We start from the raw sequence: 24333 nt of genomic DNA on the forward strand, positions 1-24333 counted from the left end.
AAAAAAAAAAGAAGCTATGATGATATTATTACAAAGAGAAGTATCTCATGAAAGTTTCACCACAAATGTTGATTCCTACACAAAACTATACAAAATGGCAAGGTTGACTGGTAAAATACTGCACCAAATTTCCATGAAAATAAAAATAGGTTTTTAAAACAAATTTCTCTTGCAACTTTTAAAAACAATTTTTTTCAGTGCTGAATACCCTGTTTGTTGTCTGTGTTATCATAAAATGCTTGCAGCTATGAAACTTCACTGGGCACGATCTCTTCAGAAGTTCTTACAAGCAACTTCAGTCCTTAATTTCAAGTCCTCCTCTAAAGAGAAAATAGCATTGTGCACAATATATAAAATAAAAACATTAAACAGCTCAATTGATCTGCTGCGAACAAAGAAGCTCTTCAAGTTGAATACTCTGCAGTATTTGTGATGGAAACTCAAGCTCTCAGAAGCAGTTGTAAAGTATGAGTTAGCTTACCTTTCCTCATGAGCTAACTATCAGAAACATACTGCCCCTCTCAGAGGAAGATAGGTTACACAAAGAGCCACTTAATAGCTTAAAATTATGTTAATATTAAGGATAATATTTCACATAAATGGACCAAATAAACAGAGAATAATACTAGCTACTAAAACCCACATTCTGAATTTCTCAGCAATGAACACAACTGCTTTGAATGAAGACGATGCAGAATAGAGATTAAAAATTCTTCAAGAATTATCATCATAGAACCTTTTATTAAAAGGTAACTAACACTGTACACCCCAGATTTGATGATTTTGTCTATGATTGTCAATGCAATAGCTTCCCTTCCATACACAAAGGATTAACTTGAATGTACAATGCTGCATTCGCCATTTTTAAAATAAATACACTAAAAAATATCAGCACCTATTCTAGTTGTGACAACTATAATAATCTATATATAAAAAATAATATATAAAGTAATACAATAATTATAACTAAGGAACTGAAAAACTGTAAAAGCATTTAAGAAAGAATTAAAATTATAATTCTAACACTGACAATGTATTTTAGTAGAACCTGATATCTGATACAATATTTGTGACCAATGAACAGAAAGGACAAAACATTGCACAAGTTAAATTTAAATTGATTCTGTTTGCTGTGGTCATAATGCTGTATCAACATAACACACTTATTCACACATTAAAAATGGGGAGGAGGGAATTTTACAGTTCTTTTTTCCCCATTAACCTGTCAAAGCCAACACCATACTTAATAAAATCATTATGGAATTATTTAACATTATTAACATTATTTAATATTGGTTAAATTAGCCAACATGTATGGCAGGTGCTGTGGTTTCATTAGCAGGAAAAGACTTTAGGATGAAGCAGCAGACTTAAGCCAAATATTCTGGCATGGCCACAATTCATGCCTTTTTACATGCTGAAATTATCTATCCACTGTTATCCTTTAACAAGGTCAAAGACTAAGACCTCTGTGATTCCTTCTATACTGGTCCCTAGGCTATTGTCATCTTCCACCTGAAGGATAAATTAACTTTAAATACATTGGTTCTATGAAGTTTATTAAGTTTATTATGCTGATAATTACACTCCTGTTTATCAATTTATTTTCAGACTTGCTACCTACCTTGCCTTACTCTTCTTTTTCCCATCCTAGCATCACAAAACATTTTGATGTACAACTTCTACCCATAATTGTCCATATATTTTCTTTTATTCTTGTAAGGAGCTTTTATTCTTGTAAAGAGCTTTTATTCTGTATTTTGCCCACCACTGAAACGCTGTTTCATTCTCCTCCCCCTCCAATTTACTTTAGCAAGCTCTTCCCTCATTCTTTCGTAGAAATTGAAAATGTTTTCTGATGTTTAAGTTGATTTGATGTTGACTTGAATTCAGTGCAACTGTTTCCCCGAGCATTGTGCATGGACAGCATCCTGTTCCCGTTCTTCATACAGGAATCACGTCCTACGATCCCTATTTTAAAATCAATGTGGCAAGACTGATGCTTCCAAAATGAATTATAGCTGTCAGATGCAGCATTGTTTTTTCTACAAGGCAATTATCAAGCCTTAAACTTCTAGTAAATAAAAGACAAGTTGAAATTCTAGTTGCTGCCTGCTGCAGATCATATCAAGAGCCATGCAGACCATATCTAGTGCAACGATCAAGTCATACCAAGAGCTAAAATGTTTACTTCCTTAAAGAGCTACTTCCCTCCTTTGGTAAATATATTACATGAGAATTTACTGACACTCAGTAATTTACATTGGCAATATAATGAATTCTCAATATCGTGTATTTCTAAAAGAAAATTTCCTATCTCAAGAAATGTTAGATTCAACTTGAATTCTCTGTTAAAACTTTTAATTTGCTAAAAAGAGCTCCTATCAGAACAAATAATTTGGGTACAAGTGAATATGATCTAAACACATTTCTTATGCAAAAACAATATAATCATAGCCAAAGCAGTATACAAACACTTCTTGTAAATATGATATGTAATGTTCAGATGTATATAACATCGTAAGTAAGTGTTATTTTCAAAGATAAAACAAGCTGAAACCAATAGATAAATTAAACAGTAAAACACAAACAGCTTTTGGATACTGTTCAAGAATATTTTGCTATATAACCAAAAACCCACAATTCCCTAGTCAGGAAGACTAAGCTGATTAAAAGCAAAACAGAAAGCCAAAAAACTGTTGCCTACACAAAGCCAAACCAGCTATAATTCCCTTCCTCTCTGTCTGAAACAAACTGGAAAATGGATGGAACAAATGCAAATCAGAGGAACTAGGCAAGGAAGGAAACTGACAAAAGGAACAAGAAAATGTAAAGACGGGCACAAAACTCAGCAAAGGCAATTTAAAAATGATATACTAAAACCCCCTCAAAGTCAAAAGAATTTTGAGCATTGCATTGGTCCATTAGGTTGGGTTTGGCAGAAACATAACAGAAAGGCAGAGGATTTTAGCAAGTCTGTTGTATTTCTAAGTGTTACATTTACACAGCTAGGTACAAATATCTTCTAGATCAGTAGTGAGTAATAATGTTCATAAACAGCAGTGGTTACGATTTTATAGTCAGTAGATCCAGAGAAATTGCTCTCTGGAGAGGAGACTAGGGAAAGCAATGACATAGTGGATAAACAGCAAGGAGAACGAATTGACCTCGATACAAAGTAAGCCAAGCTGGTTCAATATGTTTTTCTCAAGTCATAAACACATTAGGAAAAAGCAAATGAAACAAACAAACAAGCAAATGCCCACAGTCAAAAGATCTTAGGTAGAATTACAGAAGGCAGACTATACACTTGCAGGACAAGGGACTGTTTTCAGAAGAAAATACTCCCAGTCTGTGTATAGTTGTAAGAGTTGGAAGTGTGGGAAGGAAGCAGCAGAAGAGATCATCTTAAATAATCAGCCAGATCTAACAGGGTCACACAAGACACTACTGTAGTCAAAACAGGCTAATAGAATACACAGTGAATTAAGGTAAAAATGCCAGCAGCAGCAGTGTTTCCCCCAACTCTTGGTTTCTGATACTAGTCAAATAATTACTGGGAAACTGCACTTCATTGAGGAGGAATTAGGGAAAGCCAAAAAAAGATTTTGGGGAAGTTACACTAACAATCTGAGTAATACAGAACACATATTCCAATGAGAAACTCCACCATTTAACATAAAGAGAAAGCTGGTATTGAATCTGTAGACCAATCTGTTCACAGCTATTTAAAGAAAATGTACATACCTAGACTTTAGAAACAAATTTAAGAGAAGGAAATACCTGGACTATCATAGGATTGTTAGAATCATAGAATGGCTTGGGTTGGAAGGGACCACAAGGATCATCAAGTACCCTGCTGCGGGCAGGGTTGCCAACCACTAGATGAAGTACTAGATCAGGTTGCCAAGGCCCCATTCAGCCTCGCCTTGAACCCCGCGTTGTGGGGCATTCATAATCTCTCCAGGTAACCTATTCCAGTACCTCATCATCCTCAGTAAAAAACTTCCCCCTGAAATCTAATCTAAATCTTCCCTCCTTTAGTTTAAAACCGTTGTCCTCTCACTACCTACCCAGATAAAAGGCTGTTTTCCCTCATATTTATAATCTCCCTTTAAATATTGGAAGGCTGTAATGAGGTCCTGAAGCCTTCTCTTCTACAGACTGAACAAGCCCAGCTCCTTCAACTTGTCTTCACAGGACAGGTGCTCCAGCCCTCTGATCTGATCTGATCCTTGCCCTGTTGGCCACCCCTCTTCTGATGCAGCCCAGCATACCATTGGCCTTCTAGGCTGCAAGCACATGCTGCTGGCTCTTGTTATGTTTTTCATCTACCAGGACTCCCAAGGCCTTCTCAACAGGACTACTCTTAAGAAATTCTTCTTCCAGTCTGCATACATATCCAGGATTACCCTGACCCAAGTGCAAAACTTAGCACTTTGCTTTGATGAACCTCATTAAGTTCATATGGGGCCACTTTTGGAGTTTTTCAAAGTGATTTCCTTTTTCCAGTCACAAGGGACTTCACCTGGCAGTCACTACTTTTCAAATATGATGCAGAGCGGCTCCTTTAGGACCCAGGGATGCATGTCATCCAGCCCCATAGACTTGTACATACTTAGTTTTGTGAGGCACTTGCTCTGCCCCTGTGTGTGTGGGGGGGGGGGGGGGGAGTTTGCTCCCCCAGTTTCCACTGAGATTATCAGGCAAAGATAAAACACAATCCAGTGGCTTGAAACTAAGCCAATTAAGAAAAAAATAAGGTGAAGTTACTTTCCAAAAGGAGTACAAGAGGTAAAGACGGACTCTCCATCACTGGCAAAACTGAAGATGATGCTTCATGAAATTCCACTGAAGTATAAGGATTGGAGCTGATTAAAGTTGGGAAAATCCTAAGACCTGTTTTGTACTGCAAGCTGATCTATCAAAATGATGTCTGTTATTCATGTACGTCTGAACCGTAAAGCCAAGAGAGGAAAACTTCAGAAAACAAATGACAAATGAGATTTGGCACCACTTAGCAGTGGACCCTGAATTTAAAAATTTACTATTGGTGAGTAGCCTATTTTCTTTTAAGGATGCACAGATATTTTCAGGATTGGGATTTCTGAATGCATTTCAGCCACCTTGTTCAGCAGACTGCAAAAGCAGGACCACTTTGCAAATTAAAGTTACCTTGCAATCACAGTACAAGATCATCCAAAGCCACCAGGAGGCTGGGAACCTGTCCTGCTAACACAGCTTATTTCTATCTTACTGTTGCAGACAATAAATGTTTAAAAAAAAAAAAAGGAAAAAAAAAAACCAAACATGTTCTACAAGAGGAAACAACCTTTGTCCAGAATTCATGTTCATCTTCACACATTCAGGCACTCACACTGGTAACACAATGTATTTGGCATTGTACTCCCACAAAAAAAAAACACCCAACAACAACGACAACCAAATGAGATAAAGCAAAACTGAGACCATCTACAAAATTATTTTATGTACATAAGGGTATATATTTTATCCAAGTATACATACTTTTTTTAAACACAATTTTTTAAATAACCATTTGGGGGTTCTAGCCATGCAAGTCACATTTATTAAAGGCAGCACGTCAAATAAGAGTTGACAATTACAGGCTATATCAATACACATTATGCCAGATGGTAATGAGCCATACACAAAGGGCCAGCCATCCAAAATAATCACACCATTTTCCACAGAAATGTTGAAGAGGTTATGGTTTATTACACAGTGCTCATTAGATATACAGTGGCAGCATTAGCAATTTTTCCTTCATTTGTGTCTCATTTAAGACTCTGCCCCCGCAAGCCCATTCAAATTAGTACACAAGGTTAAAATCATTATGGTCAGAGGGAAAAAAACGGAACCGCATTTTGCATTTTATAGTAATGGTGGATCAAAAGTCCCTGGAATCTATTCTTCTCCGAACTATTATCTAACACAGCATTCTAAAAAGAGTAAAAGCCACTGTAAGCAGAGACTTGACATGAAGATAGACTATTTTAACTGAGCAAGCTCCACATCACTTCATAACACTTAGTGAAAACACCAGTTAAGTTGTGACACCATGCGACAAAAGACATAAAACTAAAAGGTGAAACTGAACTGGAAGTTTTGAACATTCCTATCTGCATTTCAATTTGTTGCTTTGACAGCACTGAAAATTCAAGTGTCCAGAAGGCCACTTTCAGAGTAGGTTAGAAGCACAGTTGTCTGAAATAGCAAGAGTGTCACCTTTGAGAAAAAAATTAGGTATGATTTAAAGCACCTTTCCACCCAGCTGCATGTGCTGATTCACAGCTAAAATTGTCTGCTGGAGACATTTTCCTGCCTGTCCAGTCTATAGAATTACATGAGTGAAAAGATGTATTGAGGTCAATGTGAATATTTCCCTGCACTAAAAAAGATGAGTCTTATCAATTAAAAACATGCAGATGTTTCCAAGCCTCCAAGTGAAAGCGAGAAATCAAAAAAAAAAAACCACCCAAAACTGTGGAAGATGGAGGAATTGAGCACTGCAAGCATCAGCTGACAACAGGAATGAAGAGAATGGACATTTTGGTCCATGCTCCTGAAGAATATCTTATTTAACAAGGCCTTACAAATAAATAAATAAAATAAAAAAATCCATCTAAAACTGGTTTGAAACTGTCTTCCTGTTCTTATCTACATCTGCCTTACAACCTGTGCCTGCTGCCAGCCAGCTCCTATGCCAGCACACAGATTACCTCTTCAGACAGCCAGAGCACCCAGGCACGAAAGCCAGACTTGTCTTCTGATATCCTTTGGACGAAGGGGATTGATGTTCTATTTTCTATGCCAAACCTCAGCCTTTCCAGAGAGGACTTTTCCTCTCCTGCCAATTAATCCACTTCTTCATTGCCAAAGGGACGTTAACTTCTGCAGAGATCATTCTAGACCACCTAGTAAAGCCAACAACCAAATTTCAGCACTGGACAAAAAACGTTTCCATTGACTCTGCAGAGGAAATTTGTCAGTCAGAAGTCATAGCTTATGTATGCTATGCGCATGCATTGGATATACCTGCAGGCTCACCACTGGCCTTGGTGAATTTTATTTATTTGGGGTTTTTACTCCTATGACAGAAACACGCCTCTAATATGAAATAGCATTTTATGAAAACCACCAAACGAGGGATAGAGGGTGATGTTTCTGAAACTGAAGACCTCTGCTCAACAATCAATGCTGTTGCTAATCTTGAAGAAAAAGAAGTACTGTTGTTCCCTTAAAACAGCTGTACAAAACTTGGAAAAAATGTGATAATAAAGATGTTTAAACTTGATCAAATGCAAGAAGATCAAGCAAAAAGGAGTATTTTAAAGGTGAGCTAGTGTAAGGATCTTCTGAATGGAGTGAGTTGCAGGTTTTATAACCAGGATTCCAAAAAAAGGGGAAGATACGAGGAGAACGAAACCTTTAGCAACAGTTGTGATAGCGTGACCTTGGAGAAAATTAGATACATGATGCAAGGAGAGAAAGTAAGACACAACTGAGAAAAGTATTGTGAAGAAAACACTCAAAAGATGAGGCATAAATTAAATAATTTGTGAATTGTATGACTGTGTTACCACTAAAACAGAAGTCAAATGAAACATGGCAATGAAGAAAATCAGGAATTTTGTTATGGAAATTCTCTTACAACAGCAGCATGGTCAGTCAGACTGCCTATGAAATGACTAAGCATCATCCAGTCCGTCCATCCATCCAAGATTAACTCAGATGTACTCTATAGACCCTCCACAACAAGCAGTCTTCAGTTGCATCCCATACAACATCTATTCCATAACAAATTTCACATCACAGATAAAAAAAATACTATTCTTTTTAGCCAAAACATTTAAATACACAATAATTAAAGGGAAATAAGGTTGACATTTACAGATAAATGGAAGAAATAGGTTACTAACAATACGAGTCAGCAGTGTGCCTTGGCAGCTAAGGCATCAAACCACATGTTGGGGTACATAGCCAGCCAGTCAGAGAAAGTGATTCTCCCACTGTCTTTAGCGGTGGTGCAGACTCATACTAAATGTTGTATGCTGTTCTGGATTCCAAAACATTAAAAGGATGTTAAGGTCCTCAAATGTGTCTAGTGGAGGGCAACAAAGCTGATAAAGGGACTGGAAGGCATACGCTGCGAGGAGAGGCTGCAGATGCTTGGAAAAAGTGGGAACAGCAGAAAGCTGTATGAGAGGAGGCTCAGATTGGGCATTAGGAAAATTTACTTACTATGAGGATGATCAGACACTGAAATAGGCTTCCTAGAGAGGTGTTTGACACCCCGTGCCTGTCAGTGCTCAGGAGACATTTGGACAATGCCCTCAATAACATACTGTAACTTTTGGTCAGCCCTGAAGCACTCAGGAAGGTCCCTTCCAACAGAACTATTCCAATTCTAATTTTATGACCGTATTTTCTCTTACTATATATTAGCGACTTCTCAATCCCCCAAGACTTTGAAGCATGAATAAAATTTTATTTGCAATGAGTAAAGGAACAGTTTGAAACAACGTAACAGAAATTCCCACTACCATGTACTGACAACTATGCAGATACCATCAGCAAATGCTATCATGACTTATCACTCTAAGTGTCTCTCTGAAATATCGCTGAAGAGTTTGTCTATAATTGCATTCAATGTAGCTAGAAGTTAAGGTGCAGTAACCTTGACATTAAAGCTCTGCTACTAATGACACTTGAAATACATCGAACCCTTTTTATGCACGAGAAAAGAAGGTAACCTTTTTTTATGCAGTGAAGAAAACCTGATAAATGAGCAGTCCTGCTAAGAGAATGGATGGTTCACATGTCTAAATGCATAAGAAAAAGGCACTGGGGAAAAGAAACAAAATCCTCTGAATTACCAGAATGTAGTTTACAAGGTAGTTACAATTTTTTTATCGTGCTTATATAAAATCATAACATATATTCTGAAATGTCGACAAATATCCAACTCACAGAGGAAAAAAGAACACAAAAATTTACACAGCACGATCACAGATACCTCATGTGAACAAGGAAAGCTGTCCTATTCTGAGCATCTGTAACTGCATTTTTATTACTCGGGAGTTAAACCTGTGGTTCCTGAACTTTCCAACTTTATTGGAGAGGGACACATAACACCATACATTTAAATTGTTTACTACAGGAACGCTTTCACTTTCCACAGAGCAGAAGTATTCAGCAGATGGGTATTGCCTGCAATGAACAAAGAGTGAGACAGATAGCCAAAGGAAGATAGGAGACTTTCTCAGAGACCTTGCCTCTTGGAGCAGGTGTGTTGATAGAAGCACAGCAGGGAAATGATAATAAACCTTTGAGAGTAAGGCAATGACTGCTGCTTCTGGGACCACATCAGTACAGCACAAGCATTTGGCACTACTGATATCTGCAAACTTTTAGTAGGAGGAGGAGGAGGAGTATATATTTTATGCAAACGAAGTATAAGACAAGACTATGAAAATGTGTCTTTTGATGAGCAAAATTACTTCCCATTATCCCACTGGCACAATTTCCATCTATTTTTACCTCATTTACATCAGTTCATAACAAATCTGAAAATCTCATTCTTCCATTCTTTGGTCTTTCCATCCCCAAACAATTCAATGTATACATTTTAATAAGTGGTATTCAAAAATTATCAATTAATTCCATTAACCCCAAGTAAGTACTGCTGGAGAGAGAGCTATATGTTAATGAAACATCTCCAAGAGCAAATCTTCTGCAAAATTCCTCTCTGAGTCCACAAAACAGGGCCTACTATTGCTTGCAGCTACTACTACAATCCTGATAACATTCAGGTAGTTAACTGTAACAGCACATGAAATTACACAAACTTTTTATGTTGGTTTTGGTGCATAGTTTCAGAAGCCAGAATGAAATTTCAGCCACAAGTCTGAAGTAAGCTTTCCACAGAACGCTGTTTTGATGAAACACAGTAATTATGTACAATATTGTACAATATCTGAAACTCAAGTTTTCCTCCTTTTCTGGAAATACTAGACGCATAATTCCCTTGGCTACTTCTTCTCTTTCCACAAAAATTTACCGAAGTTTGGTCAGTCTTTAGAAAAATTAAAAACTCCAACTGCCAATACTATAATACACTTCCAGGTTTTGGCAGTCAAGCTCTCCCAGAATCTCATTGCACTGAATATGCTCCATAATCATACCATCAGTGCCAATCAGAACTTTTCAACTGCTGCACGACTTAGGAAAAAAACATCATTTGCCTTTCTGATTTCTTTTTTGACTGCCTTACCACCTTCTCATGCAACATTATTAAAATGCAGTCATGAAATCTCTATCTTTATTTTTCTAACTCCCTATTTCTCTTGTAAAATCACTAATCATTGTGCTATCATATTTCTAGCAACTTAAACTCAGAATGCAACCACTATCTTCAAATTCTGGCTTGCTAGTCTTGCAATCCACACAATCCTAAAATCTTGTATTATGTAATATTTTAACTTTCCTCTTCTTCTAATAATGAAGGTACAACATAACAAGGACTCATATTTTCTATTTTGATCTACTGAAGAATCACCTTAAGTTTCTGCAAAAATAGTTCATTTTTTATTAATGAATCTTTTCCATCACATTAATCTTTGCAATCATTTCTCAGTATTTTCTCTTATTGAATATATCTTACATCAAATACAAACCACCTCACTTGTGAAGATGAATATCTACCAAATGATGATCTCAAGATGCATTGAAATAATGCACAGAAGTAAACATGACCAATGTCTACTTAAGAGGGAGTCAGTCAAACAAGCTGTTTCTGCCTATCCATCACCCACTGAAGAAAAAAGTAAGTCTCCGAATTAAGGACCTCCTTATTTCACAGTCTCTTCAAGAATTTAACTTAAAATCCTTTCTTCCCATCTTCAAAAAGAAAAAACAAAACAAAAAACGAACAAAACACGAAACAAACATAACCAAACACAAAATCCACCCACATTTAGACACTCTGCACTTGCCTCTCTTCTTGTTTTTTTCTGGTGACATGGCCAGATAGAGAAAATCTTTTACGGCCTTGAACAACCTGAGCTACAGTACTACAATAACTGGTAACTTCTTTTTCCTTGAGTTTTCTTCATGTTCCTGCTCTCTGTATGTACTCAATGATCTGCTTTTATATTGGAATGCAATACAAGCAACCACGCTTTGTCTAGCAGAAATGTCCTGTTTATACTGGCCTTAGCAGTTATTCAATAAAGAAACTTACAGTGCAAAGAAACTTTGTATTTTGGAGAAATTGTTAATTTCTAGTCAAAAGAGAACATTCAGATGTATCTTCCCTTACAAAACAAAGTTGACATCCACCACAATATGCTTTGATTTAGAAGCTTCTCAGAGCTGTCAAACTCCACATGAAAATCTACCACAAGTTTAAAACCAGATAACATTAAAGGATCAGAAAGATTCATTTACTTCATATATAACATGAATCCAGGCTCTAAAACAACCCATTATTTCAAGTAGAAGGAAACGAAGTAGAAAAGGCTACCTTTTCTGAGACAGCATCATTCGTTAATAATCAGGCTCACTCGTACTTAAACTCCATCCCAAAACAGCACAAGAGAAACAGCATATTCCTCATACATAGACAAATACAGCAAAGACCCACACATACTTTACATTAAACTTGTGGGATACGAGCATCTTCCCTCAATTGCACACCATCAGTTGGAAAGTTTTGCAATATCTTCAGTTACAGTATATCAGTGTGTTGATTGAGACATATAAGAAAACAAATTAATTGGTACAGCAACTTTTGTAATATTTAACTTTCCAATTTTCTGAGTACTGTGGAAGTTAGTATTGAAACTTTGCAATTGCACTGTAAAATTAGAAAAGGGAGAAGTTAATGGCTTGGGCATGAGAAAAGGAGAGCTGTTATTTTAGCATATGGGAAAGCATAAGAGACATTCTGGGACTGCAGGACAAATTAATTATAAACATACAGTTACTTCAAAACTTTGCTGCGGTACAACTGGTCACATTGGCATCACACTAGTAGTTGTGAGTGACAAGCAGCTGCCATCTTAGGGCAGCTTTGCAGTGCTGTCATCACAGCATGGAGTCGCACTCACATGACAGAAGTTTCTCTTCATATAACTTATTTATTAAGAAAGCATAAAAGTTCTTAAACAGAATTGTGAAGTGGACTGGTACACGGGGATGCCAGTTCCCCAGGAAGGCTGTGCTAGGTCTTCCTATCAACAGGTCACCTATGCTTTTTTTAAGATCTCCCACTAGAATGAAGCAGAACTTGTTCCCAAAGGCACCACTGACTCACTGCAGTTTGTTTTTCATCAGTGCAGTTTGGCACACTGCAGATTCTTGCAGTCCAGTACTCACTTCACAAGCAGTAGGAGGAGGAAGACCCAGAAACAGAGTGGACTGGAAAGACAGACAGCAGGCAGCACTGTATTTTCTCCAAGGCAACCCCTCTCTACTGTGAATATGAAAATCATTTGTAGTGTTCATATTGAGTTTACCTTGCTCTGTTATCTGGCGCTAAATAGATTTATTTTGAACAAGTTTCAAGTCCATATTCCTCCATAGTCTTGGATTAGCTTTACTGCAGAGTATTCTGATTTATTCTATGCTGTGCAGAGAGGACCTTTTCTTATTCAACACAAAATTGCTGTATTTGCACATGCTATGTATGCTGAAAACAATAAAAAGTTAATGAAGAAAAGTATTGCTTGTAATGAATTAGTAATATTGTTAAATTTGGAGTTGATTCTTATTGTTGTGTGTAGAAGATGATCAATAGGAATATGTAATCAAATTGTATGTGCTTTTCATCTCCTGAGATTCATCTTGTAAATGAGATGAAGAATCTCACAGGGTTCATCCTGTAGAGCAAAAACTAAACAGAATAATTTAAAACAATCACTTAGATTTCTTCTAACTAAAAGCTAAGAGGTTTTCCAAGGTTTGGGAAACAAAACTGCACATTTCTTAAAGATTATAAAAGACATCACTACTTATATTTTGAGATGCTTTTCTCCTTTACCTTTCAAAGAAGTAATTTTGTCAAGAGCCTCGCATTCCTTAAATACTTAGATACTGAATATTTTAGGACCATGCATTTTCCCTACCAGCTAATTAGCTAAGCTTCAAAAACATGGTAGTCAGGATACTGCACCTTCACTGGAAGCCAGCTTTGCAGAAGATAGGAATAAGATGAGTAACACCCAAAGGAAATATTTTTTATGATAAAGAGTCCTAATGTGTCCCAGTAAAGGTGAGGATTGATTGTTAAGGCCTATTGTTACTATAATTAGAAGTCAAACACCAATTAGTAGTTCCATTAATAAGATTAATCTCTGCAATATCTGCAGCTGAGACCCAGGGCTTGAAAGCAATAAGGTGGTATGAATTTAAAGTGCAACAGCCATTCTGCAATAAAACTTTCAGTCTGCATACATAGACCAGACAAAAGAAAAAAAAGCTCTACCTTCTTAAGAGTTTTGCATTGCTACACACACTTTTGATCTTGCAACATCTTTCTCATTACTTGCTTTTTATTTTCTTTAAATGTGTTATGAGTGATTTACACCATTCATGAGGACAGGAGAAATGCAGTATAAGGTCTTCCAAACTCCACTTCTTGGCCACTCCGAATACATTGCATCAGGTCAGGGTAAATCTGGTTTTGTTTTCCACTACTGACAGACAAGAAGCAATGAAAAAAACCAAAACCTTCTTACAATTCTGTATGTACTCTCCAGGTGAAAGAAGTTCAAAATACAACTAACCATCATTCACTTACTTCCAAACACAGAAGTAAGAAACAGTGAAAGGCAATCTTTCATTTTAATATACAATATAGTTCAGAAAAACTGAGAGAAGCAAAAAGTCTGAAGGAGAGGTGAAAAGTCATGCTCTTACACTCTACATTTTTGTAGGTACTGAAGTATCATTTTAATGGTGATTCTTTGATTTTATTTCATCCAAGTTTTGTCTTTTGCAATAAATGTCTAACAGAATTTGTTCACAGATAAATCTCCCCTGTTTTGACTATGAAGATAAAAGCTCATCTGGGCAAGGTAGAAAGAAGACTTTTTCAAAATCTAGTGACAAACAGATCAAGGAAACCTCTAAATGATACTTATATTGTAACAATACAACTGATCTCATCTTCACCAAAATTTACTAATGCTTGCCATTGCTTATTAATGGAGAGCTTTTGTAACAGATTTGTATTTTCCTCCTTTTAAAGTGAGTCCATCTGATTTCTTAGTATAGGACTACTGATAAAGTCATTATAGATTTACGTATAGGCAGCCATATCTCAGATGGAACACATTTAAATAATTATTTTAAAATAAATTTTAAAAAAACCAAACAACAATGTGACTTTTAAACTCATCTAGAGTAGAAAGAATTTGCTAGCAAAAGTCTATTCATGAGAGGTACAAATCTTAAAGACAGCAGAAGATGTCCTTCAGCCAGAGTAATTGTTACGTTTTCCCAAACCAGAAGTAGCCCTTTGCTATTGTAGTCACTACTTCGCTTGAGAGATGCGACAGCCCTCTGAGTCACAACTCTGAGTTTAGTTGCACTCAAGACAGCACAAGGCTATTTGCTAATAATCAAAGCCCCCAGGGAATGCAGAGCCCAAGGTGCATATTCAAGCATAACAGATATTCTGTTGATCACTCCAACTGGAACACATTTTATTTTCCTCAGTCTTCAGAGAAGATGTGCTCACACCTCAAATGCTATGATGCTAATTACCCAAAGAAGAGTATTGCCATTTTGGTTTTCCCTCAACCATAAAAACCCAATTCAACAGCAGTCCAGGACAGAGGTCAACAAACCAATGTCCATCTGTATAAATCTGTGCAGAACATAGCTCTCAGAAATAAACAGTCGTAAGCCTACAACCACTACATCTTGGACTATGCTAGTTCTCATTTACCTGTGTAGTCTGAAAGAGTCCAAGTAACACCATCATTCACATAGCATCAATTCCCTGGAGGCAGCCTGATTGCCTCTCATGCACACGGCTGTTAAAGACTGCTCCAACAGGCACAGCATCACTTCTTATGTCTGTCATGGCATTGGTTTTACAGAAAAAACAGACAAAGCTGCAGATGGTGAACTGACAAGAGATTCCTTATATCTCCACTAAGACTCAGGGATACCCATCAGAAGTCACTAAGACTGATGATAACTTTACACTTGTGTTCTCATAATCAGCCTGGGATTGGCCCATGCCACTAACATGGAAAACGTGGGTATGGAAAGTTTTTCTGTTTTCATATCTAGCAAAGAAAAGCCAGGAGTAAACTTCATAGAACTGCAAAGGGACAAAGCAGTAGAAGCCCTAACTTAACGAAACTGGAGAAACTTTGAGAGAAAGAACAACCAGTGGACGAATATTCTGGTCAAGACTTGGCAATTCCTAGAGACCTTTAGGTTGCAAATCAGTTTTCCGTTAGAGATGGTGAGGACAAGATGACTTGAGGTATTTGTGATGACAAAGAACATGTAAAATCAGATAGTGTGATGTGTTTGCATGTGCTGTGTCCAAAAACAGAAAAAGATAAAAGAAAAATGGTATCTGGGGAACTTAGTAAGAATTTGTACAGGAACCTGGTGAGTGAAGGACTCAATACCATAACAAGAACTAGTATCTGCTGTTAACTGCCACTTTATAGGTTTTTGTTGGAAGCAGCAACAGTACTGGTTCCAAAAATCATTGCTGAAACACTCAGGAAAAGCAGTACATGTTCACGCTGACTGTCACTACAGTTTCACTGCCACTATTTCAAGCAGCAGAAAGGATTCAGAGAAAAGTTTAGGCAGTAAAAGCATGTAAGAAAGCATGTAAGAAAGCATGTAAGAAAGCATGTTCGCCTTGCAAGAAATGAATTCCTGGAGCTTTTAAAGGCCAGATGCATAATTCTGAGGGAGAACAGGCAGGGCAGAGCCTAGCAGTGAAAGTACTAATCCAGAAACCTGTAGTGATTCATTTACCAGTTCTTTGGTAAAATAGAACTTTCTGTGATCCATTCTACACACACACTTGCTGAGTTTGACAAGAGTCTCTTTACTTTCTCGGTGTCCACAGGATCTGACCTTGTGAACACATAGGTAGACTTGGCTGAAAACATTCCAAAAAACCTCTGACAAGTGTCCAAAGGAATCTGCAGAGCTGAGGCAATGGGTATCAGTGCTAGAAGGTACTCCTGAAACTGGCACTAAAAGAAGAAGAAAAAAAGAGTGAAAACATGAAAGAGAAGAAAATAGCTTGCTATAGTAGAGCCAAGGATATTGGTGCCTGAAGAAATGGCATAAGTTTGCTCTTTGGCACCACTTACACTTTCAGCTGCAATATAGAGGCTACATGAGGAATTTGTGACACAGTATAAAGCCAAGAAGATTCCTCAGTTCCAGCCAATGGTGTCTGCCAGTGCCAGACATCAACAGCAGAAGATACCCCTTTGGGTACACAGTGAGAGAGCCCAAGCCCATCTTGGTATCTTCAGTTGTAATTTAGTTGTTGAATTCTAGCTCCAGCTATGAAGCAGAAAGCTATAGGTATTCAGAAGCCATATGATCCTGCAACATCTATTAAAAACCTTCAGCAGCAAAGACCAACAAGCTGCATACATAACTGTCCAAGCAAGATTTGCTCTGAAAGAAGGCAACAGAGAGCAGTGTCTGTCTCTAACATAATCACAAGTTTGGAAATGGGTCTCAAACTCTCATGGAGCTCTTGGCTGCAGCATCACATCTAAGGTGTTCTCTGATACTATTATATCATTATAATTAGCTAGATTCCACCTAAATGTAAATGCGTGTTCTGTGTTCTCTTCAGCAGAGAAAGAACACGAACAAGGTTCAGTTGAATAAAGGATGACGCTTTGCTTAAGTATGGGCAATGACATCAATCCTTATATGACACTGCTTGCATAACTTGTTGAGTGCTGCTCTTCATCATAGCATTTACCATGGTTCTGTAGCCATGGAAATATTTACCTAATGGTAAGAGACCAGCAGGAAGTTTTAATTTTAGGAAATCTGTTCAGCAGGTGAAATAGGCCTGTTTATCACGTTGCCATTCCTTTTCTGCATCCTCTTTTGGGAGCACTGGTGCTGAGCTGGAGGTAATGTCAGGTTCCTTTCCCCGCCAACGGCAATGAAATTAGGTTGCTGGCAGCCTGACAGGGAGATGGCAGTACAGAGAAAAGCACGCCAAACAGACACTTGTAACACTTTCCTGTTTATCTTCTGCATGACTCATAAGGTAACCATCAGTTACTATGATATCCCTGTGCACAATAGCTTGTAATTCCCCCCCTAGCTGAATGTGGACAGTTCACATCTGCAAATTACGAAGCGCCAAGCTGGAAGCAGTGCCGGCCACAGGCAGCATCATATCACTACACCAACTCTGCTCCTTTAACTATCTAAATTGTAGTCCTCATTACTCTGGAAAAAAGATTGCTCTCTAGTAGCAGGCACCAGTTTTGTTCCATTGTGTACCAGTAAAAACAGATGCAAGTTAAGTAGCTAGCTAATCTATTTTTATGCATTTGGGTCACTGACACATCTAGAGATTGGGAGAACAGGATAAAGAAAAAGCTGGCAGTTCCAAATTTAGTGTCCTTAAATTTTAATTATGGATACTGCATTCTTCGTTTATACTGTGATTCAAGATATCAAATAGGGAAAAAAGGTTATGCAGAACATGTCTCATCACAAAATGAAAGGTCTTTTTTTTGGTGATACAACAGATGTGATATAACCAGATACAACATACTGATGTAACCTAGCTACCCACTGTGGGACAGCAGATTTCAAGAGAGCACAAGAGCTGACTCCGACATATACAGTAGGAAAAAAAAAACATTGGACTGCTGCAATCACTGACAAGTACTTGAACTTAACTCATGCTCAGATTTCAGAAATGCAATTAACCCCTACCAAATACCCTAAAATCAAGCAAGCTATATCCCAGCTAATAGTCTACAACGCATTGTTCACAACATGTGAGTACCAGACAACGAAGATGCTGGTTACAGTGCCAGAAATAATATTTCCAGCAAAATATTATATGTAAAGTTGAAGTAATTATATGGCATGGTAACAGAAAGAGCTGCATAGTTTACAGCTGAGATGAAACTCTGTAGGAATCAATTTCAAAAAAAGACTTTCAAAGCTGGAGCAGTATATAAGCATTAAAGGATCAAGCACATTTCTTCACTGCATATCACTGAGGAATATACTTTGCCTTTGCTATACAATTCTAATACACACACCATATATAACTACACTGTAACCAAGACAGCAGACAAAGATGTACTAAGGGAAAATGTCCTTTGGTACTTATTCAAGAGAAAGCAGTTTATAAAACATTATTTGTAATACATAAAACAATCGCAAAAGCCCTTTAAGTTCATGATTTTACAAGCTGCCACTTCTCTTTGCTCTTTGTACAGAACTCCTCTTTCTCTCTGTACAGAAATCAAAATGAGAAAAAAGACAGGCATTGAAGAGTGCATTTGGAAAAGTACACAGCCACAAAATCATTAAGAAGAGGGAGAAAAATAAAGAAAGAGCTCCAAGTCAAAGATAAAGCTCCAAGTGACTTCAGTGGAAGGCAATACCTGGCTCACTATGACACAAAATGAAATAAAGCACTGCCATTTGCTAGTATGCATCAATTTGCTTGTATCTGCTTCACAATACAGATTTCAATTGCCACTGAAAATTCACTCAAATTAATGATTCCATAGTTATCACTCTCACAGACAGTAATGAACCTTAAGTGAACCAGTGCGGACGTATTCAAAGCTGTTTCATTTCTGGAATACCTTGGTAACTCTAATCTAGGTATTATAATGGCTATTGACTTCCTCAAACTTAGATTATTAGGCTAGATTTTCAGCTGGTTGAACTGGCATGGCTCCAATGATGTCCATTTACACCAACTGGCTCATTATTAATTCAAGGTCTTATTTGCTCCTCACTGAATACTTCCAATAGTCATCTTCCCAGTGGCAGCTTGAAATGCTCACTAGTTACCTCCACAGTCAGAATCATCATACTCAAAAAGTTGGTTATGAAAACATAATGCTTTTTCTCTCCTTTTATGAGACACACTTAATGAAAACTTCCAAAATCATTTACTTCCAAAATCAACTAAAATACTTTCTGTATTATAATTAACTAAATAGAATTATGCTCTCATGCAGCATCATTTGCATATAAATATAAAAACATTACAACCCTAAGGGGACATTAAGGACAAAACCAAACAAGAACGGAATTAAATAGCTAAAGGGGCATCACAGCCCCTCCTTAACAAGCCTCCTATATCTGTTCTTTTTTCTTACTTAATGTTATTTCTGTCCTTACCTATTCATGTTTATTTTCCTTCTTTACTCTGTTGCTTTAAGATTTTATATGTATTTTAAGGATGTTATTTGTTTTGGTCTTTTCAGTTTTGAAATGCTATTTGTGCCCTTGTGTATAGGATACAAACCTGTCACTAAGTTTGTGTATCTTCCTTTAATACCCCACAGAGGCCAGAAGCAAAATTGGCTGAAAATACAAGAGTTTTCTCACCCATTGACACTCAAGTCTTCAAAAGGACTTCAAAAATTTTAATTGTACAGTTTTTCAACCAGAACTTTTTAACATCACTTATTATTTCAGAGGAACAGTTAACCATCAAACACACACAAAAAAACCAACCACTATTTCTAATTACTGTTGTTACTAGTATCAAATAATTTACTTCAAATACTTAAAAAGATATTTAGGAACTGGATGAAACCTGATTATATCAGTGAGGCCCTAAGGTACCTTAGTGACAGGCTCAGTAATTCAGCTCACATGTGGGAGGTAAGGAACTTTATTCTACACTATAGTGTCAGGGGAAAATATCCTTCAAAGTGGCTGCAATAAAAATGATTTGCTCAGTAAAACAAACTGGTATTCCACACAACTGTCAATCTGACTCTGACATTTCTAGTAAGTAGTGTACCTAAATCACATCTGAGTAACTCAGAAAAATTCCACTCAATTAATGTATGTACATATTTGATTCTGAGTACCTCTTAACATAAACTTTCAAATACCTAACTTAATTCAAATCTTTTTGATTTAACTGTACCAAGAAACGCCAATTAAGATTTAGACATGGATATTATACGAGCTACACAACTGGCAGGAAATGCTTTTCACCGTGGAAAGCTTATAATAATCCTGTGGAATAAGGATTTATAATTAGGCAAGTATTGATTTTTTCCTTAACAGCTGAGCAGGCCACTAGGATGCTCTGAAATCACCATGACATTGCCAATCAAATGCATTTGTGTGTATCTAGCTAAAGAAAGTTACCACGTACCTGGAATAAATCCCACTGACCATGTTGTGCTGGAAAGAGAGCTCTGCTTTGCTGGGTCCAGCAGCTTTGGAAATAAGCAATACAACCAAACCTCGCATCTGTAAATTATTTCAACAATAAAAAAAAAAACCCCTAAAAAAAAAAAAAAAAAAAAAAAAAAATTTAGAAAAGCACGTTATTTACAATCCATTTTCACTGCTTATGACAAAACAGAAAGAAAGACTTAGATCTCGAGCTCCCCTCATTTCTCTAAGTCTTTAATAACCATGTTTGCATGAAAATAAGCTGTAATTATTAATCACAAACTTTTGTCACCCTTCACCTGTAACTTACTGTGAAATATTACTACTGCAGAGCAAATTGAGTATTCAGGATTAAATGTCGTTTATTTCCAAAGGGTAACACACGTCCTGTGCTTCATATGATGTCGCAAAATGAGTATATCAAAGTGATGTCCAAGCATCAACCAGTATCTCAAATTATATTCTTTCTGTCCTTGTCAAAGTTGCTTTCTAGTTCCTATGATCACCAGTAAGGCTAAATAGCTACAAAAAAAGGATAATATACCCCAGATGCTATTAAATCTGTAAACTGCTTTCCAGAAGGAGCCCTTATCTCCAATATAATTTAAATATTTGCTGAATAGATAAGAATTACATCACAGATTACTAAGCGATCCAACTCACTTTGTCCCATTGTGTAATTTTCGCCCTAATCACTGAAGAAAATCAATCCAGACCAGTCTGTAAAGCAGCTAACTGACAGGATAGGATGCCTATCTTGGAAGTGCATTTGAATAAGTAGAACACTGTGTGCAAGCTGAAGGTCCATTTGGATTTTTTCTCATAACATTTACACCACTTCACAACACAATAATATCTTCGATACACTATTTCACTTATGCAGACATGTAAATATAAAAAACAGAGTAATTTAAATATCCTTCCACATGAAAGTTCATGTGCTACTGCAGATAACCACTCCACTTCTTTTGTCAGTCTTCCTAACTATTCCCACAGTGACAGAGCTGACCACGTGCCTCCAAAAGCTCAGTGCAGAACAAGCTGGCTCAGGGGGCTGGTGCTGGGTGAGCCCGGCCCCACATGGCCATGATCGCAGCACCGTGCACAGCTGTGGTGTGAGGAAAAGCTTCCAAGAGGAATGCACACGGTTATGGCTTAAGACAGCTTCAGAGTTTGGTTCAACTGAGTTTTAAGAACCAATGTGGTTCACAGCCACAGCTGAAACTTGGCCAGGTGCAAGCATCAGCCACCAGTCTTAACCTTCAACAATGCAATTCCATGTTAGCCTCTTAATAGGGCAATAAAATGAAAATGGCAATTCACACAACTGTAAAGATGGTGAAGGATCTAGCAATATAAGATATGCGAGGGGTGGCTGCAGTTCCTGGGTTTGCTTAACCCAGAGCAGAGGAGCGGAGTAGAGCCCTCATGGCAGCTGCAGCTCCTCACAGCGAGCAGAGAGGCAGCGCTGAGCTCTGCTCTGTGTAACAGCAACAGGGCCCGAGGGAACGGCATGGAGCTGCGTCTGGGAAAGGGCAGTGGGGTTAGGAAGAGGTTCCTCACCAGAGGGCGGTGGGCATGACCCGGAGTGCAAGGAACACTGGGACAGTGCTCTTAGACATAGGGTTTGGTTTTGGGCGGTGCTGTGTGGAGCCAACAGTTGGACTTGGTGGTCCTTGTGGATCTCTTCCAACTTCGGACATTCTGTGATTCTGTGAACACGTGTATAACCAAGATGTTATAATTTTGTATAATCAAGATGTTACAATCGCAATACAATCAATGAGAGTAAGGCAAAGCAGACAACGATCACAAAAGAGAATAAGTGGAAGAGCTTACCCTTGTGTTGAGCTCACCAGAAGATACCAAAGAGGGGATCTCCAGAAGAGATCCTTCCCCTCTGGTAGCCAGCTCTTAAATAGGTCCAGGAGGGGTGGAGCCTGGCTCCACCCCTTCCGGCAGCACAGGTGAATTGCCTTCACCTGTGCTCCTGTGGCTGACTCAAGGCTCACCTCAGCTGATTAATCAGAGGTTCAGGCCGTGACTCAGCAGTTCCCATACAACACGTTACCTTGCTACCCTATAGCAAATCATAAACTAATCAAAATGTTTCTGTAAATTAGGAGAACATGGGTAATCACTATTTCTGTGGGAGACTAAATAGACTACAGACATCAGTATTTAACACGAGACTCAACTTTCTGAGGAAAAGCCCCCTCACAGCCATCAGCTCTCACTTCTTCCATCCACAAAGATCCTTTAAAAAAACTGAATACAGCAGCGTAACAACTGCTGAAAGGAAGATGCTGTACAGCTTCCCAGAGCAGACAATGATTTCTCTTTGTAAACCACTCACGCAGTGCTTCCCAACCATTGAAAGCCAGGAAAGCTTACGCGGCTCAGATCAGTTCCTAAGACACAGAGCAGTACTGCAACGTACAACCTTGTTTTGCTCACCAGGTATGTATGGGGAGGGATTTTAAAGAGGAGGAGAAAGCTGCTTACCATTAGCGTCCTGCGAATTTTCACCCTACATACCTTCACTCCCATTAAGCACACAAAGAATGGCTATTCTTACCACGCTCAAATATATAGCTTCTCTGGTTGAGCTTCAGCTGACCGCATTACTTACAAGCAAACAAGTTACACAGCTGATGCAACTAAGTACAAATAGAGTCCTCATATTTCCTCAACACTTATTACAATTCCATCGCTAAAAAAAAAAAGTGACTTCAGGAAAACAAATAGACATATTTTTTTTTTACCCACATACATATACTGGTAAAACAAGAGTGCCTGACACAATATATGCAGGATCCCAAGAGAAAAGAGTAGCGTTGTTTTGTTTTGTTAAACAAAACATAACATAACAAATTTTGCTGATACTTTAAGTCAGAATGCTTTGGTTTTCCATGCTCAGCGCTCCATGGTTTTCCAACAGACACATTATTACAGAAAGAAGAAAACTGTCCAGATCACCACAAGACTTTAAAGCAGAAACCTTTAAACAGGGCACTGCCCAGAGGGACACTGTGGAAATGAAGTGCTGCAGTGCTTTTAACTTAATAAAGCTTAAGTGAAGAACAAGAGATAATTACCTGTAGTGAAAATACTTGAACAGATTCATAGCAATAAGGAAAACAATTGCTTTAGAGCTGTTCTGGGGGGTTGCAACCATGCTCAAAAGAATGCCTTGCATTTTTAGCAGAATGTTATTAATGAGAACTGCAGATGTGGGTGGGGGAAGAACAGGACATAAAAATTGCACAGTGTAATAGTAAGGAGCAACACGTCTGTCATTTCTACACCTAGTCATATAGGCTAAATCCAAATCCATATGGTTTGAATGCAATTTTAGACAGAATTTTCTATGAATTACCAGACCCATATTCAAAGTCTTACTCCCTTCAAAACATGACTGAAGCTGTGTTACTGACATGTAACATATCCGTACTAAAGCAAACCGCAGGAGACTTGAAACAAATAAAGCCTACGGTGATCATCCTTTAGAGGCTGGAAACTACTGCAGCTACTTGACATGGCTTCAGGGGTCACATTCACATTCAGAATTAAGCTCCCAAGAGATATTCTGCACAAGTAACAGCTACACAAAAGTCTTCCAGATGGTGCAATTAGTCTTGATGGGTATGTGGCAGGAGACAGGTGCCTCTAGGGAAAAAAAAAGTGAACTAAAAGCTACCCAAGTGAAATTGTGCACACAGAAAAAAAAAAGATGCTTCCAGCTCAGACTCTTTTAGAAAACCTCTGCTGAACACAAGTGTTCATGTACATGCACAGTGTAGCTTCCCTCCCTTCTCCCCCCCTCAAAAAAAGCAAAAAGCAAAAAAAAAAAAAAAAAACAAAAACAAAAAAAACCCAAAAACAACCAGGAGT

General features: G+C 37.8%; 1 protein-coding gene across 3 annotated transcripts in view; it reads right to left on the reverse strand.

Moving 5' to 3' along the window:
- The window catches only part of PDSS2 (decaprenyl diphosphate synthase subunit 2), a 66364-nt gene extending 45836 nt beyond the window's left edge, over positions 1 to 20528 (reverse strand). For all 3 annotated transcript variants that reach the window (XM_042815711.1, XM_042815701.1, XM_042815720.1), the window contains exon 1: positions 20417 to 20528. In XM_042815711.1, coding sequence (XP_042671645.1) covers positions 20417 to 20514 — 98 coding nt within the window. In that variant the 5' untranslated portion in view covers positions 20515 to 20528. The remainder of the gene's footprint in view (positions 1 to 20416) is intronic.
- Positions 20529 to 24333: the final 3805 nt, after the last annotated feature.

The sequence above is a fragment of the Centrocercus urophasianus genome, unplaced genomic scaffold, assembly GCF_019232065.1.
Source record: "Centrocercus urophasianus isolate 14NV4802_14NV808 unplaced genomic scaffold, USGS_Curo_1.0 seq_10, whole genome shotgun sequence".
Classification (NCBI taxonomy): domain Eukaryota; kingdom Metazoa; phylum Chordata; class Aves; order Galliformes; family Phasianidae; genus Centrocercus; species Centrocercus urophasianus.